This window comes from Drosophila gunungcola, unplaced genomic scaffold (assembly GCF_025200985.1).
Source record: "Drosophila gunungcola strain Sukarami unplaced genomic scaffold, Dgunungcola_SK_2 000057F, whole genome shotgun sequence".
NCBI lineage: Eukaryota > Metazoa > Arthropoda > Insecta > Diptera > Drosophilidae > Drosophila > Drosophila gunungcola.
This window is the reverse complement of record NW_026453220.1, coordinates 247,333-261,504: the sequence shown is the minus strand read 5'-3', so window position 1 is coordinate 261,504 and position 14,172 is coordinate 247,333. Positions and strand designations below refer to the sequence as shown.

General features: G+C 41.4%; 3 protein-coding genes across 4 annotated transcripts; 1 reads left to right on the top strand and 2 right to left on the bottom strand.

Moving 5' to 3' along the window:
* Positions 1-935: 935 nt before the first annotated feature.
* Positions 936-8,085, bottom strand: LOC128264076 (ras GTPase-activating protein 1). Its single transcript, XM_052999385.1, is given in 11 exon segments — positions 936-1,520; positions 1,889-2,039; positions 2,111-3,017; positions 3,573-4,422; positions 4,504-4,913; positions 5,003-5,049; positions 5,051-5,076; positions 5,156-5,269; positions 5,519-5,899; positions 6,601-7,116; positions 7,918-8,085. Coding segments are annotated over 9 exon segments (2,865 nt in total). The 5' UTR covers positions 5,730-5,899; positions 6,601-7,116; positions 7,918-8,085; the 3' UTR covers positions 936-1,371.
* A 232-nt stretch (positions 8,086-8,317) lies between these two features.
* On the top strand, positions 8,318-9,740 carry LOC128264096 (selenoprotein BthD). 2 transcript variants are annotated; one of them, XM_052999428.1, is made up of 4 exons: positions 8,318-8,448; positions 8,507-8,959; positions 9,017-9,118; positions 9,371-9,740. In XM_052999428.1, exons 1-4 carry the CDS (start codon positions 8,419-8,421, stop codon positions 9,554-9,556), a joined length of 771 nt encoding a protein of 256 aa, XP_052855388.1. In that variant the 5' UTR covers positions 8,318-8,418; the 3' UTR covers positions 9,557-9,740. The 2 variants fall into 2 exon arrangements, with proteins under 2 accessions (XP_052855388.1, XP_052855389.1); XM_052999429.1 differs by having other exon boundaries at positions 8,368-8,448; positions 8,510-8,959.
* A 149-nt stretch (positions 9,741-9,889) lies between these two features.
* LOC128264091 (putative lysozyme-like protein) lies at positions 9,890-13,720 on the bottom strand. The gene is made up of 2 exons (XM_052999422.1): positions 12,991-13,720; positions 9,890-12,056 (listed from the first exon to the last, which is right to left on the bottom strand). Exons 1-2 carry the CDS (start codon positions 13,293-13,295, stop codon positions 11,063-11,065), a joined length of 1,299 nt encoding a protein of 432 aa, XP_052855382.1. The 5' UTR covers positions 13,296-13,720; the 3' UTR covers positions 9,890-11,062.
* Positions 13,721-14,172: the final 452 nt, after the last annotated feature.

The window sequence follows — 14,172 nt, the reverse complement described above, 5'->3', positions numbered from 1 at the left end:
GATAAAACCTATTCGACCTATATGTATGTATATACCTAATGTACACTGTATACTGTAAATGTAAATATGCATTTAAAATAAGAAATCGGTTATTCAGGTTCATGAATATATGGATTAATCGATCAATTTAATTCAATCGATCAGTAAGTGATTGTTGGCCTTCGCAAAAATGAATATTAACTCACACTAAACGAAATCAATATATGCTGAAAATATCGAAATGGAATTCCCATAAATACATTGTAATAATTCTTAATTCCTTTTTTTTTTAACAGCATGTGTCCATACTAATTTTTAAATTTTCTTTCCAAATCAAATGTAAAAAGAAATAAAGCAGTTCCCAAAAGCGAAAAACCTTTTATTGCTACACCCTTTTGATTTGCTAATAATTTTTTGGACATCTGCTAGTTAGTAAACTTTTTGTTTTCCTGTATGTTGCTTACTAAGTTTAGAAAACGTGGGGTTTCATAAATTCTCTAGGGATTTTGAAATGCAGTGAAGGAGATATTTCCTACTCAATAAAGTTTGAATACAATGTACAAATCAACATAGTTTACGAATAGAGATAAATAGTCGTTAGTTATTACACAATCGTTTCGGTTTACTGGATAAAACCTTTTTGTAAACCTGTAAGGGTTTATAAGGGCTTACCTTTCCGTGTTGCTCTAGCTATATTTTGAGAGTTTAAAGAGTTAGCGTGTTCAGAACCTGCAGATTCGAGAGATATATATGTGCCTACTCAGTGCAAATTTATTTCAAAGATTTGGCCACGCCCATAAAAACTATATTCCGTTTACCTGGTGAAAGAATAGGTTTTCGGTCATATCTTCCAAGTTGAAAGGCACATAACAAGTTTGATGACATTACCGCGTGTTAATAAATATGCATCGCTGATAATCAATCCTTCTTCATTTAAATTCACTTTATTTCTGTAAATTCATTTATTTAGATTTTATGCGGTATTTTCAAAGAAAAATGTTTTGATTTTGGATAAAAGTTCCGATGTGCGATGTGACGCTGTCTGTTATTTGACATTATTTCTCAGTTTGTCACACAATATCAATGGCAAAACCATGTCCAGTATCTTAGTTTGCGGCTATCCGGAGCACGCCGTGTAAGCTAGTGTATTATGGCTAATTCTAATAATAATAAATAAATGCATACCGGTCAGTTAAATGTTATTTCATTTCATATAAATAATTTTTATAAATGATATTTCGCTTACTATTCCAATACAATGCAACCAGTTATTATGAGTTCTTACTTTATGTATTCTAATAGTATACACATATAAATATTTTTATAAAAAGGTATGAAGGGACTTGTAGATAAGAAGACAGTTCTTTTATTATCCAATCTTCGCAATTTATTTTAGCTGATCATCTCACGGTACTTCAGCTTGTGCTTGGTCAGCATATCGGTGACTGTGACAAGCTTCTTAATTGAAAGTATGTTGGATAATTCGTGAAGTTCTTGCGAATGTGATACACAGATGTGATGTAACGTAGCCAGCTCGCGCCCTTCGAAAATAACAAAGGAAATACATATATGATTATTTATTTGCTGAATAAAAAATAAATTATTCTAAAAAAGGATAAGCACAAGTTATTTGAATCTACTTTATAGCCCCGTTCAGCAATACTGGATTTCTATATATTAAATATTATGTTATGATATGTTGTATATTATCAGATCAGCTTAAGAAAAACAAATAAATGCCACTCTGCAATACCAGTTTGATTTGAAACAGACACAGACAATTGCAATTCTACTAATTTCAAACACATACGTTGCAAAGCTAGATATTTAGTCGGTTGCCATGAATAATCAATGGTGTGTAAAATTCAACTGGCTGAATTGAGCAACTTTCTTGTTCGAACTAACTTACCAGTGTCTTGTGAATTTAGGTTTGTGCTTTGCTCCACAAACATTCCAAGCGGCGGATTCGGATCGGTTACGAGGGACAGTTGATCCAAAAAGACGATCATGCGTTCCTTGTTTTTCAAAATAAACGGATTGACAACCTCCATGTATTGTTCCTGGAATGTTGAAAGCAAAGTGGCATCAATTAAATCAGTTTTGGTGTTGGAGCGAATCGCCAACTACGCACCTTGCCGCCAAACTCAATCAAGTTGGCCAAATTCTGCAGACACTTGGCGACCATGACCAATGACCGGGTGGCTGCCATCGGGGGCGTCTCGCTGACCAGGCCGAACTGGCGTGGATTGAGCAGGGCTGGGCACAGGAGACGCAAGAATATGAAGCCAGAGACGACGCGGGTGCGCACCAGGCGCTCTGTCGGCCACTTGGCCATCACAGCCTTCTGCAGGCAGTTGCAGATGAAGCGCACGTTCCGGGGACAGGCGTCGGGCGATGTGAATATCGACTGGGTGACCAGATCGAGGATTTGCAGAAGGAACTCCGCATTCGTGCAGGCATCATCGTTGACGTCCATTTTGGTTGGATTCAGTTCGGCCGATTGCTTGCTCTCCAGAATGCGCTGTACGGTTTCGCTGACGGCCGACTGCAGGAATCCGCTGCATTCGGTGCGCATATACAGATCCATTAGTGTGGTGGCCAAGGAGGCGCCCCGGAAGAGCGTGGTGGTCTCGTTCTCGCGCGTCACCTCCGCCTGGCACAGCATTCGGATGAGCTCCGTCTCCCGTTTCTCCTGCCGGAACACTCGCAGCAGGGCCGTGGCCAGGGGAACGCGGTCGTTGTGGCACAGCTCTGCCAACGCCTTCACCGCATACAGCTCCGACTCGAGGAGCAGCTGCTGCAGCGGACTGTACTCCTCGCAGGGCATTATCAGATCGTCGAGGTAGCGCATGCGCAGCCGCAGCGAGCCCCACTCGCCCATCGGTGTCATGCCAGTGAGCTGGTACCAGCCCTCCGTCTCCTGGCCGTTCTTCAGGCTGGACAAGTCGATGGTTAGCTCGGCCACTTCCGAGTCTTTGCCGCGCTTTCCGCGGGATATCAACGTTATGGTTAGGGAGACAACGTCTGGCGGGACATCGCTGAAAGATAGTAAATCATTATGACGCTGCTCATGCTGCAACAAACAATTATTCAAAACGATAAAGAACGATATGACCGTTGGATACCCGTGTTACTCAGCCAACCAATTTCAAAATAAATGTTCCGCTTAAAAAAAAAAACAATAGTGTTTTAGGTGGCGCCATCTACCTAACTGCATGCGCAACACTACAAACTATCAGTTCATTCAACTTCTTTTAAAAATTACTTAATTGCCAATAGCTTCTAAAATATAGGATAGATTTGGAAAGTTTTTGGTTCGTCGATAGATATTGACCGAATAATAACATATTGTACAGTTGCTGGCCTCTGTTATGTCTCAGACATAATTTGTTTGACGTTAGAATGGGTGTTCCTGAAATCTAGAGGTTCATACAGTCATACAGAGAGCTATTGATCCTGACCAAATGAATATATACTATATGAGTAACGGGTATATGAGTAACGGGTATATGAGTAACGGGTATATTCATACAAAATAATAAACATAAACATCCATACGGTGTAGAAAGTTGTAGACAAATAAAGAGACTTACTCTAGTACGAATTCCTCCTCCCACACGGGTTCAGGGGCAATTTTGACTCGCGTTTTGCCCACCTTGACTTGATTGAGGGAAATACTGCAGTAGGGATGTGGCACTAATTTGAATGGTAAGCGATGCGCTTCCAGCACGTGCAGGTTGAGGCATCGGAGCTCGCGAAGGCGGGAGACCTTCTTCTGGGCTCGACTCAACTGCGAGTCGCACTGCGCCTTGAGGGAGTTGATCCACTCCACGTAGCTTTCCTGACTAGGAGCACAGAGATATGTGACGGTGGCCAGGCAAGGCAAGGCCCTCTCCACGATTTGGAAGCAATAGGGTCGCTCCCACAGGGAGTCGTGACATTGGTAGAGGTAGGCGCACGACAAGTCGATCAGGCCCTTCGGTTTGGTCTTCTTGGGATTGTCATAGAAGCACAGCTGCGTCTCGGAGCCGTCGTTTATTAAAGCAAAGTAGAGCTGTTTCCATTTTGTCGTCTTGTCGGATTTCTTGTTCAAGTGGCCGTGGTGCTTGATGCCCTTGATCTTCTTGAGGCCGATTTGGTCGCGGCACTCGCGCAGTGTTGCGTATATCTTCTCGGCGGCCTTTTCCACAACGTATTGCTGATTGAATTCGGGCTGAATGCCATTCACAACTGGATGATTGAGTGAGTGACCCTCCACAATCTGCTCTTTGCGGTATCGATTGATCACCGCGTCCAGGCACTCGAAAGTACGTCCTCCCATCAAATACCGTACGCCTTTCTTCTCTATGCGAAAGCGCTGGATCTGGTTGTTTATGTGAAAGAAAAGAGAGTAATCCCCTGGCGAGTTGTCACTTGGACGAACCAAGAAACTTCCTGGTCCAGCTATGGATAAGACAGTAAACAATTAGAATTTGAATCTCACTTGTAAATTTTGAGTAATAAGAATTCAAGCAAAGTACATACCTTTAACCAGCATATCGACGGCTTCGTTCTTAGTACAATTCGGATGAAACCAAGGAAACACGGTATTCGGATCGATGGACACATCTAGATCGTCCACAAGTTCTCTGAAAATCATTCCCTGCTCGCCAGTACGATGGGCAGTGACCCACAACCATCCATCGCCCATGTCATTGTGCACGAAGAAGATATCACCTTTTTGGAAACTCAGCTCATCGGTCTCTGGCATTTTTGTATAAGGCAGTATGGCCACGACGCGCTTCTTGTCATTGACTGGCTCCGGCGGAGCCACGGGTATGGTTAGCCGTTCGCGCTTTAGCAAGTCACTGCATGAGGTATAGTAGCCAACAAGATCGCTCAGGGAAATGAATTGTCGTCCACCAATATAGAAGTCTCCGCACACGGCTGTGATTCTATGAAATAAAATAATAAAATAGAATAAATATATATACATCTAAAAACCCTTAAAGTACAAAAAATAAAAAAAAAAAAAAACACTTACCGAAAATGATTTATGCCAGTGCGCCCATAATAACTTAGAACATAAGAAGCCAGGTTTGCGGTCACTTTCGCGAACTGCTCAGCAACAAGATGCAGCGGCAGAAATAAAATATATTAGAACCATTTTCATCCTAATTTGCCAATTTGTACGCACCCAAATAGCTTCCCAATTTACTGCTTCCACGCAGACGTGACTCGGCAGAGTAACGATCGAGTCGTCCATGGTACCATTCACTTTCCGGAGGAGCAATAATCGCTGGACGATCGCCTAAAATAAGACAATTTGTAGTAATGTTTAGTATGAAGTGGTTGAAAAGAAACAAATCTGTTGAAAGCAAACAAAAAAATGTACAATTTAAATTACTTTTATTTAATTTAATATTAAATAAATCATTAAAGTGTCGCGAAAAATATAAAATAATGGGGTTTAACTGACTACCAACACGATACAGTTTTCTAACTTGTTCGCCTTAATGTTTTTATGCAACTCTTATTTTTTATTAATTATACCATTTACCATTTAGCATATGGGGTCCATCGAATTCATCGTGATCCAATTCCTGTGCCAGGTCGCCCAGGTCAATGCCACCTGCGACCATCATGCCGCCCAAGCCACTCATGCCACCGATCCCTCCTAGGTTTCCATCATCGGAACAGCCCGTTGGCGATCCGGGCTTGTCCTTCTGAATGACTACATCTATGTTTCCCAAATGTATTAGGTCGGCCATTTTATGTTTACGAGCTCGGTACAGTAAATGGGATTCTTAGTCTATATTTAACTTCGAATGGAAATCGTCTTAATAAAAGCCACATATAGCAACGATATGTTTGCGCTTATGGAAGTGAATTGGGAGCTTTGGTGATTGTATTTAGTTTTTCGTGCTGTTTATGTGTGTAACTGCAATAAAAACAAATAAGATTACTTAAATGCGTATCTACATTATGAATAAAATGATTATTAAACGGTTATGATTATGAAAACGGATTTATGAAACGCCGATCAACTCCAAACAACCCCAGTACTTAATTTAATAATTGGGAATAGATTTGAAAGTATGGCAAAATTAAATTGTTTTAATGTACAGATTTTGTCAAAGGCATTTGATTTTGTACATAATGTTTATGCTCTGTACTTAAGAATGAGAGGATCTTGAATTCAACACCACAAAACATCTTCGGAAATCTTTTGTTCACCATATTATTGAGCATTATGTTCGCTCAAAATCTTAGTCTGATTGTTGTATTTGAGACTAGTAATTACGAACGAATTTCCTTTCCGAATATTTTATAAATAGTCATAAAAAGTCTTAAGTAAAGCCAGTAAATAACATGAAATGATTGGCGAATAAATAAATAAATAAATAGAGCTCAAAAAGATATGTTGTTGGTCTTTGCTTCCTAAATTCATGTTGACTTGGATACAAAGGTGTTGCATTATCAAAAAAGCACTACAGATAGAACACAGCTTAAAAACACCTAAATAGTACCTGATTTATTTTACTTTTTTCATGAAGGGGAATGACAAATGACTTCTTCCAAAAAAAAGGGAAGGCTGGGAAATTTCTAAAGACAAAGTGAACAATTTACATAGTGGCTTACCATAAATTCATATTATTCGCCATTTCTGTATTGGAACCCAGAAGACAATCGGTGGCAAAGGGCAAACCTCACAAACAAATGTTATATACTCAGCCAATAAGGAATCATATGGTAACAATTTGAATTTGTGAATAAGAACCCTGCCAAACTGTAATCAACAAACAACATGACAGTGGACATATTGCCATAAAATGTTGTCATTAAAGAATATTTGATATTCACATCCGAGAAACAGACAATTTAAGAACATACTTTGATGACCAATTTCAAAATAAATAAATCTTTATAAACATGTTTTCCCAGTTTCATAACAGATGCCGGATATAAACATCATTCACCAACGCTGTCCTATATATTTGGAAAATATATATTGACATTCCGCCCAAATACTTGTCTCTACCATCAAAAATGGGGCTGCCAGAGGATGTCACGATTTGTGGGCGTGGCCAATTTTAAAATATAGTTACTCGACGTACATTGTCTCTTTTTTCACACCATATGCGAACTACAAATGCGCTGAAATTAAAAAAAAAAAAAAAACAGGGTTGAATTGATTGCCTCAGCTGATTTAGCTTTGTTTACGACCGTGAAGTGCCTTTTATTCTCCTTCAACTGGCTTTCTTTAATCAGCTGTCAATTGTTTTTTCATCTTATCATATTATATCGAATTACGTTTTGAAAGCAATGGGATAAAAAATGTATAAAACGACATTCAAAAAATTTTTTATGATTTCTATCTTTTATATAAGTAATAAAATTAACTTCTTTACCTAAAAGTAAAAGAGCCAAAAATTATTATCATTTTCCCCGTAACAATTTTAATTCCTTATCTATACCACTGTTAATTTGAGTTTAAGCTCTAGACAAAATATGCTGTGAGCCACTGTACATACATATGTATTACCCATCGGCATCGCCGGGAGGAGTTAATATGTGTAGACATTTTCAGGATATTTTGGGTTTTTTGGTCAAAATAGACGACTTTGGGGCAGCTATTGTCGGGGTAAACTTGGTGTTTGCGAAGTTATCTTACCCCCCCGTTACTTATAGGGGTGGGGTGGTGTGGGGTGGGTGGTGTAAGTCGTACATCCGTTTATGTGTCGTTTTTACCCACTGGGGACTGCGACTGCACCCTCTCGTACATCACAGCTATCTAAAACACAAGCAATTTATACGAGCAGCGACACACACAAACTTTTGGCTGAGCCCTTTGCAAAACGAGCCGAACACATTCGGTTCCATTCCTTTCCTTTCCTTTCTTTTCTTTTCTTTTCTTTTCTTTTCTGTTCTGTTCTTTTCCGTTCTGTTCATACATACACGAACCGAAGGCGTTTGCCTTTCATGCGGGAGAAATACGAAATGCTGGAGTCACAAATCTCGGATGTGTTCTGTTCATCTGCAATGAATCATTATCACAACCACTCATTTCTTTTCATACGAAGTGCCCAACAAACAAAAACCATCTACATAGCAGACTCATCGGGCAATGTGCGTGTACATACGTTATATGCATTACATTACTGCACCAAACTAAAAAACAAAACACGTTGTCGTCAACTTCCATTTATTATGCGCTTAATTTTAACTCTTCATAACAAATTCATTTTAAAAGATTTTTTCCGTACCGAGGATAGAATTCAATTGTGCACCAGAGGTGGGGAAACATCGATGCCATATCGATGCTGATATCGATGTATCGACGAGACAATCGATTAGCTAACAGGACTTTGGTTTTTCGCCTATCGATGTTTGTTGGAAGTTTGACCATATTCGCTTTCCAACACTGCCTCCATTCAAAGGCGCAATTTTCTTAAAATCATGCCACCGAAACGTACCAAAAAACCGGCGGTAAGTTGCGAATATTGTGTTTCCTAATAGTTGTAGGCATAAATGTGACGATTTTTAGGAGCCGGCAGCTGGGGAGGATGTAGCTGATGATCTATATCCCTCGCAACCAGTGCTTTACGTGGAGCACTGCCGATCCTGACGCGTCTTTGGGCGTCGGGCGGAGGAGCTTCACGCTGCCCTCCGGGAGCGTGGTCTCCGGCAGCTGCAACTCCGCCTAAATGCAGCCGGGGCACCACGCCGAGGCGCCTTCGAGTTGAGTTTGAACGCGGGACGGGAAACCCAGGAGCAGGTGCCGCTTTGGTCGGGTCTAAAGCGAGGGCCACCGCGTGCTCTCAAGTTCCCCACTGTGGACGATGTATACGATCGGATCAATGCGATTCTGGGTGTGGAGCAGCAGAACACGGATCTGTCCAAGGAGCAGGACACTGATGATGGTGAATCCCAAATGAATCAGAAATCCAAGGATCCGTCCTTGCAGGAGGCAATTCAAATCGATTTGAAGGAGGATAAGGTAGGTGAAGCCCAGAATGTTTTCCGGAAATCAACTAATATTTTGTATTATTGAAAGGCTTTATCCAAAAAGAAGGAGCTAGCTAAATCCGAATCGAAGGAGGTTGTGAAACAGAAATCCGAGGAGGAGCCACCCAAAATCGATTTAAAGAAGCAAGAGGCAAGTAATCCCCGAATTGTATTTATAGCGACAAATCAACATAGCTTCATTGTTTTTATGAGTACGCGCATAAAATTTGAAGTATAGTCGTTTTATAGAATTTTTGTAATAGCTGCCGGGGTACATAAATTAACAAGTAAATCAACATATATACATATAAACCCCAAAAAATGTCTAATTGTAGAGTGCGAGTACATCTATTTTATATAAAGAGAAATTTAAATGTAATAAAATTTACAAAATCCGAAACAGGAGGAAAACCCATCCAAGGAGTTGCCCAAAACCAAGAGGCAGCCAAAAACCCAGAGGAAGCCGGCAAAAACAGCCAAAACCCAAGAGGATAACAGTGAAGAGCAGCCACATACAAGCCAGAAACGCAAGCGACCCACCAGATCATCCACAGATGAATCTTCAAGCAGTTCCAAGCGCAGAAAGTAGTTGTTTTCCAGATAAAATCGTCCAGCAATAGAGCCTGATGAACGATGGTTGGTAAATCCTCTCGAGGAACCGATCATCGAGAATACCCTTTGCCTTTGCTGGGTGCATTTTTTGTTTGCCAAAACAACGAGAAAAACACTGCGAATTTGTTATTACAAATATATTAAAACATCTTAGAAACCTATTTCCATTTTTTTTTTTTTTTTGCCTTCTCATGTGGGTTTTTGTGTGATTTTTGCCGCTCAAATATTACAATTTTGTGGACTTTGATTTTTCGAAATGTACAAAATTTTTGTTTTGTTTGTTTGATCTTGTTTTAATTTTGGTTTTATGTTTAGTTTGTTAAAATTTGTTTTCCGTTTTCAGCTCAGCTTAAATATTATGATCCTAGAGAAAAAATTTTGGTTTTACGAAAGTGTTTTTTAGCTTCCTTCTATTTGCTAGAGATACCCTACCACTTGCCTAAATAGATTACAATTTGAATTGTCTCCTTTTTAACTAAAGTTTCGGTTAAATAAAAAAAATTTAATAGTATATGTGGGCGAGGGAAATATAGTAGTTTGAATAGAACATGAATAGAACATGCAGCAACAGAAACCGAGAGATTGCGATTAGGTGGAGAGCCAGTCCAAAAGTTGGACTAGGTTTAAGTAGACTCGCTAATAAAATGCATGTAAATATATATAATGCCTGTACACTCATATATATATATTTATATATATATATATAATGTCTTAGACTGGCGAACTTCTCTAAAGAAAACTTTGGAAACAAGGCATAGAGATTTCAGACTTTTTAGTTGCACATTTAATTCAAGGAGCTATTTCAGATTCGGTGGAGTTGCATTAGTTCGCGATTATGTTGTTTGCAAAGATGATTAATATGTAGTCAATACATTTTGTAATATACTTGTTTAGATATTCAAACCAATTCAGAACTCAATGCCATTTGTTTGGCTAAATTAAATATTTTTGAAAATGCCTTGAAGCTCAGAACTATTAAAATTACACGCTTATAATGCTTTCATTTAAATTGTTCGCTAACTAATTCATTGTTTAACTTGATATGATGCTTTTTAAATGCCTCAAAGTTAGCTAAGTGTGCAACTATGTATATTTTTCCTTGGAACAGTTGAAATCGATCTACTTCCTTTTCGGTTTTGTTGAAATTCACTTTTAAGATAGGCTCGTCAGTCTATGGGTGGTTCAAAAAACAACAATCAATTGGCTATGGGAACGTAAAGTTAAGAGAGGCGAAACATGGGAACTGTATTGGCTACGGCCTGGTGCGATCCTAATCCTGTTTTTTATTCCTGGTCCACAATGTATTTGATTAATTTCCAAATTTTGTTGTTTTGGGAGGGGAGGGGGGCAACAGTAATCAACTAAGGCTTAAAAACTAACTTTAAATTAGGAGCGAAAAATAGATCGATCGATAGGCGGAGAAAACAATGCGAAAACAGGGGGACTGATTGATTACACGAAGAATTAGTTGTTGAAAGAGCGGTTACAGATACTTCCGATAGTTGCGCAGATGGGCGTTCGCGTCCTCGACCACGCCCACAGCAGCAGCGGCACTCTCAAAGGATGGTGGTTCTATTACCATGCCGCCGGGGCTTGTCGGATCACACGCAACTCCGGGAGCGCCGCCTGGTCCCTTGGCTCGTCGCCTGCCGCGTGTGCCCGCTCCCCGGGATCGTCGACTGTTGGCCGAGGCTGCACCAGCTGCACCTCCTCCTGGTCCACTCGATCCCGAGACTCCTGCCAGGCCTCCTCCCAGACTGCTGCTGAGGATGCCACCGCTGGAGACCAGGCCGCCATTGCTGCCCGGCACACTCTCACCGGACTCGATGGCTTCCAGCGAGGCGTCCAGCGCCGCATCTGACATGGTGATGCGGGACCTGACCGCGGCACTGCGTCTCCTTGAGCTGGAGCCACCGCCGGAGCTGCCAACACCACTGGCGCCACCTCCGCCACCGCCGCCGGCCGAGTCTCCTCCTCGCTTGCCTGGCCGCCGCTTGCGCCGCTTCTTGTTCCCGTAGCGCGGATCGTAGTCGTACTCATCGTCCGCCGGCGACTTGGGCTCCTCCAGCGAGTCCACATCGTTCATGTCCATCTCGTCGTAGAACCACTCCTTGGGCAGCTGCTCCTCTTTGACGGCCTGCTGCTGCTGATGCTGTTGCTGCTGATGCTGCTGCTGTTGGCTGTCCTTGCTGTCGGAGGTATCACCGCCGGCGGCACCCAGCGAGCTGGACTCCTCCAGGCTGAAGGCTCCATTGAAATCGTGGGCAGTGTCGCTGTGCAGGGAACCCAGTACCGCCGGCGCTGCTCCGCCGCCAGTGAGCATGTTAAGAGTCAGGGAGGAGCTGCTGGCCAGGTTGGTGGTGCCGGACATAGGTCCTACACCACTGGGCAGGCTGCTCAGTCCCAGATTCACGCCGCTGGCCACCAGAGCCTCGTGTTCCTTGCGCAACGCCTGGAAAGGGCGCTCCGGAAAGCGACTGTATGGATGAGAAATGTGTTATCAGCAGGCTTATTCATGGAACTAGTCTAATTGCTACTGGTTATGACTAAGCTAAATGTATTTTTCTCTAAAAATCAACAATGGCAGAGATTGAATGGCGTATTCCTCAAATTTATTTATTTATTTCCAAAGCTCAGACTATCCGAATTGAATGACATAAACAAAAATGTATAAATGCATGTGTTGCTCTAAATTTATTGGCATATTTCTTATATTCGGGCTATTCGATCTGGAACTTTTTACGCACTATATATGTATACGTTTCCTTATCGTTATCCATCTTTTCAACCAGTTTCTCTGGGAAACCCTCACCTCGTCAGGTGTGTCATTTAGGATACCATCATTTTGGTTAAGGAGGTTTATAGTTTTTTCTGGGTTTACTGCATCGATTATACCCTAACCTGAACATGGTTTTCCATGGGCTTATGTGCTCCTTAGACGTAGATTTTAGCTCCTAACAGTAATTTAAAGTAATATTTAAGTTAGTTTAAAAGCGGAACTAAGTAGAATACATCACCGACTGAATCCTAGTATTCTATATCCCATTTATCTGGTCTATAAATTCATTACTGGGTTTTTACCGGGTTTTAAACGTGACTACAAGTGGCTTAAGTGCTCCTTAGATAACAATTTTAGCTCCTAACAGATATTATAGTAGTTTGAAAGCGGAACTTTATGGAATACATTAGTTAAACATAAGCATAAACAATAAAACCCAGAATTCCGACAGAAATCCCAAGAGGATTACGTTTCATTAAAGTTCTCTTTAGATGTAAATTTCAGCTGGAAAGTGTAGCTTTAAGTGAAATTTGAATGGTTTGAAAGCGGAACACATAAGTTGAACATCGAACCGTAGACCTAACCTATTGGTACCCCCAAACTCGGAGCGGAATCCCCAGAGGAATCCTCACCTGTACATCTTGCTCAAGTACTGGCGGCGGCTCTTCCGCCACCGGGCAGCCGGATAGGTGTAGATCTGGCCCTGGCGGAAGCCGGGCATCCGCTGGCGCTTGTCCAGAAAGAGCTGCGAGTGGTTCTGGGCGACGCCCGTCTGCGGATCGAGGAAGGGCAGCCGGAGGCGCCGCTCGATGCATAGGCGCGTGTTGAAGTTGGCGCTGTACTCGATCGTCTCCCGGTAGCTTACGTCCTTCAGGAAGCTCTCGATCTTGGCCAGGTTCGGCATAGAGACGATCTGTATGTTTACGGCGGACGACATGGCTGCTCCTGGTCTGCTCCTGCTCCTGATCGTGATCCTAATCCCACTGTTGGCTAACCTCACAACCCAAATTGTGCCCCTAATCCATTCCAGGATCTTGGCAGTTTCCGCTTGCCCCACTGCTTATCGCAATTTTTTCCAGTGTGCTCCTCCGTTTCTTATCGCTTTTCGCTGCGTTTTTTTTTTTCTCTTCTGCCTCACACACACACACACACACGCAGCGCTCTCTATCGTTATGACCCCGCGCCAGGGGGCGTGGCGGCGTGGGCAGCTGTGGGCGTGGTGGGGGCGGTACAAACACTTCGCGATCTGCGGCCGGATTTTCCAATTGTTTAATTGATCAGAAATAATGGTAACGTCGATTCTGCTGCGCTGCGCTGAATTTCGCTCGGTGTGCCCGCGTTTGATTAATTTTATTACTCCTTCTAAATATACCGAAAAGTTTTTGGTATTTTTGTTTATTATTTTGATTCTCTAAGAAACCATAGGGATGGGCGATGAACGATATGCATACCTGGTACTTACGAGAAATAATAATAAAAACTGGAAACAATGCAAAATATTTTTTAACATATTTACATTAGGACGGTCGCAAATTATATGAAATGTTATGTCATTTTGACATGTTTCGGCTTCAAAGTTTTTCACAAGCTCATTTACCTAATACTAAAAAATAAAACATTTTTGGATTTACAAATACATTTACGACACACCAAATTATTAACAAACAACCCTATTTTATATAACATGAAATTTTCAAATATGGATTTTAACGAACAACTAAATATTTCCTAGCTAAAAGTTAGTTGGTTACGTTTGTTTGAACAAATCCAAATGATAATAGTATTGGTATGAGTTTTAAAGAAACTGAATTTAA

Coding starts and splice junctions, on each gene's coding strand:
- LOC128264091 (XM_052999422.1), bottom strand. CDS start 13,295: ATGTCGTCCGCCGTAAACATACAGATCGTCTCTATGCCGAACCTGGCC. Junction 12,057..12,990: donor TACTTGAGCAAGATGTACAG/GTGAGGATTCCT, acceptor TCATCCATACAG/TCGCTTTCCGGAGCGCCCTT.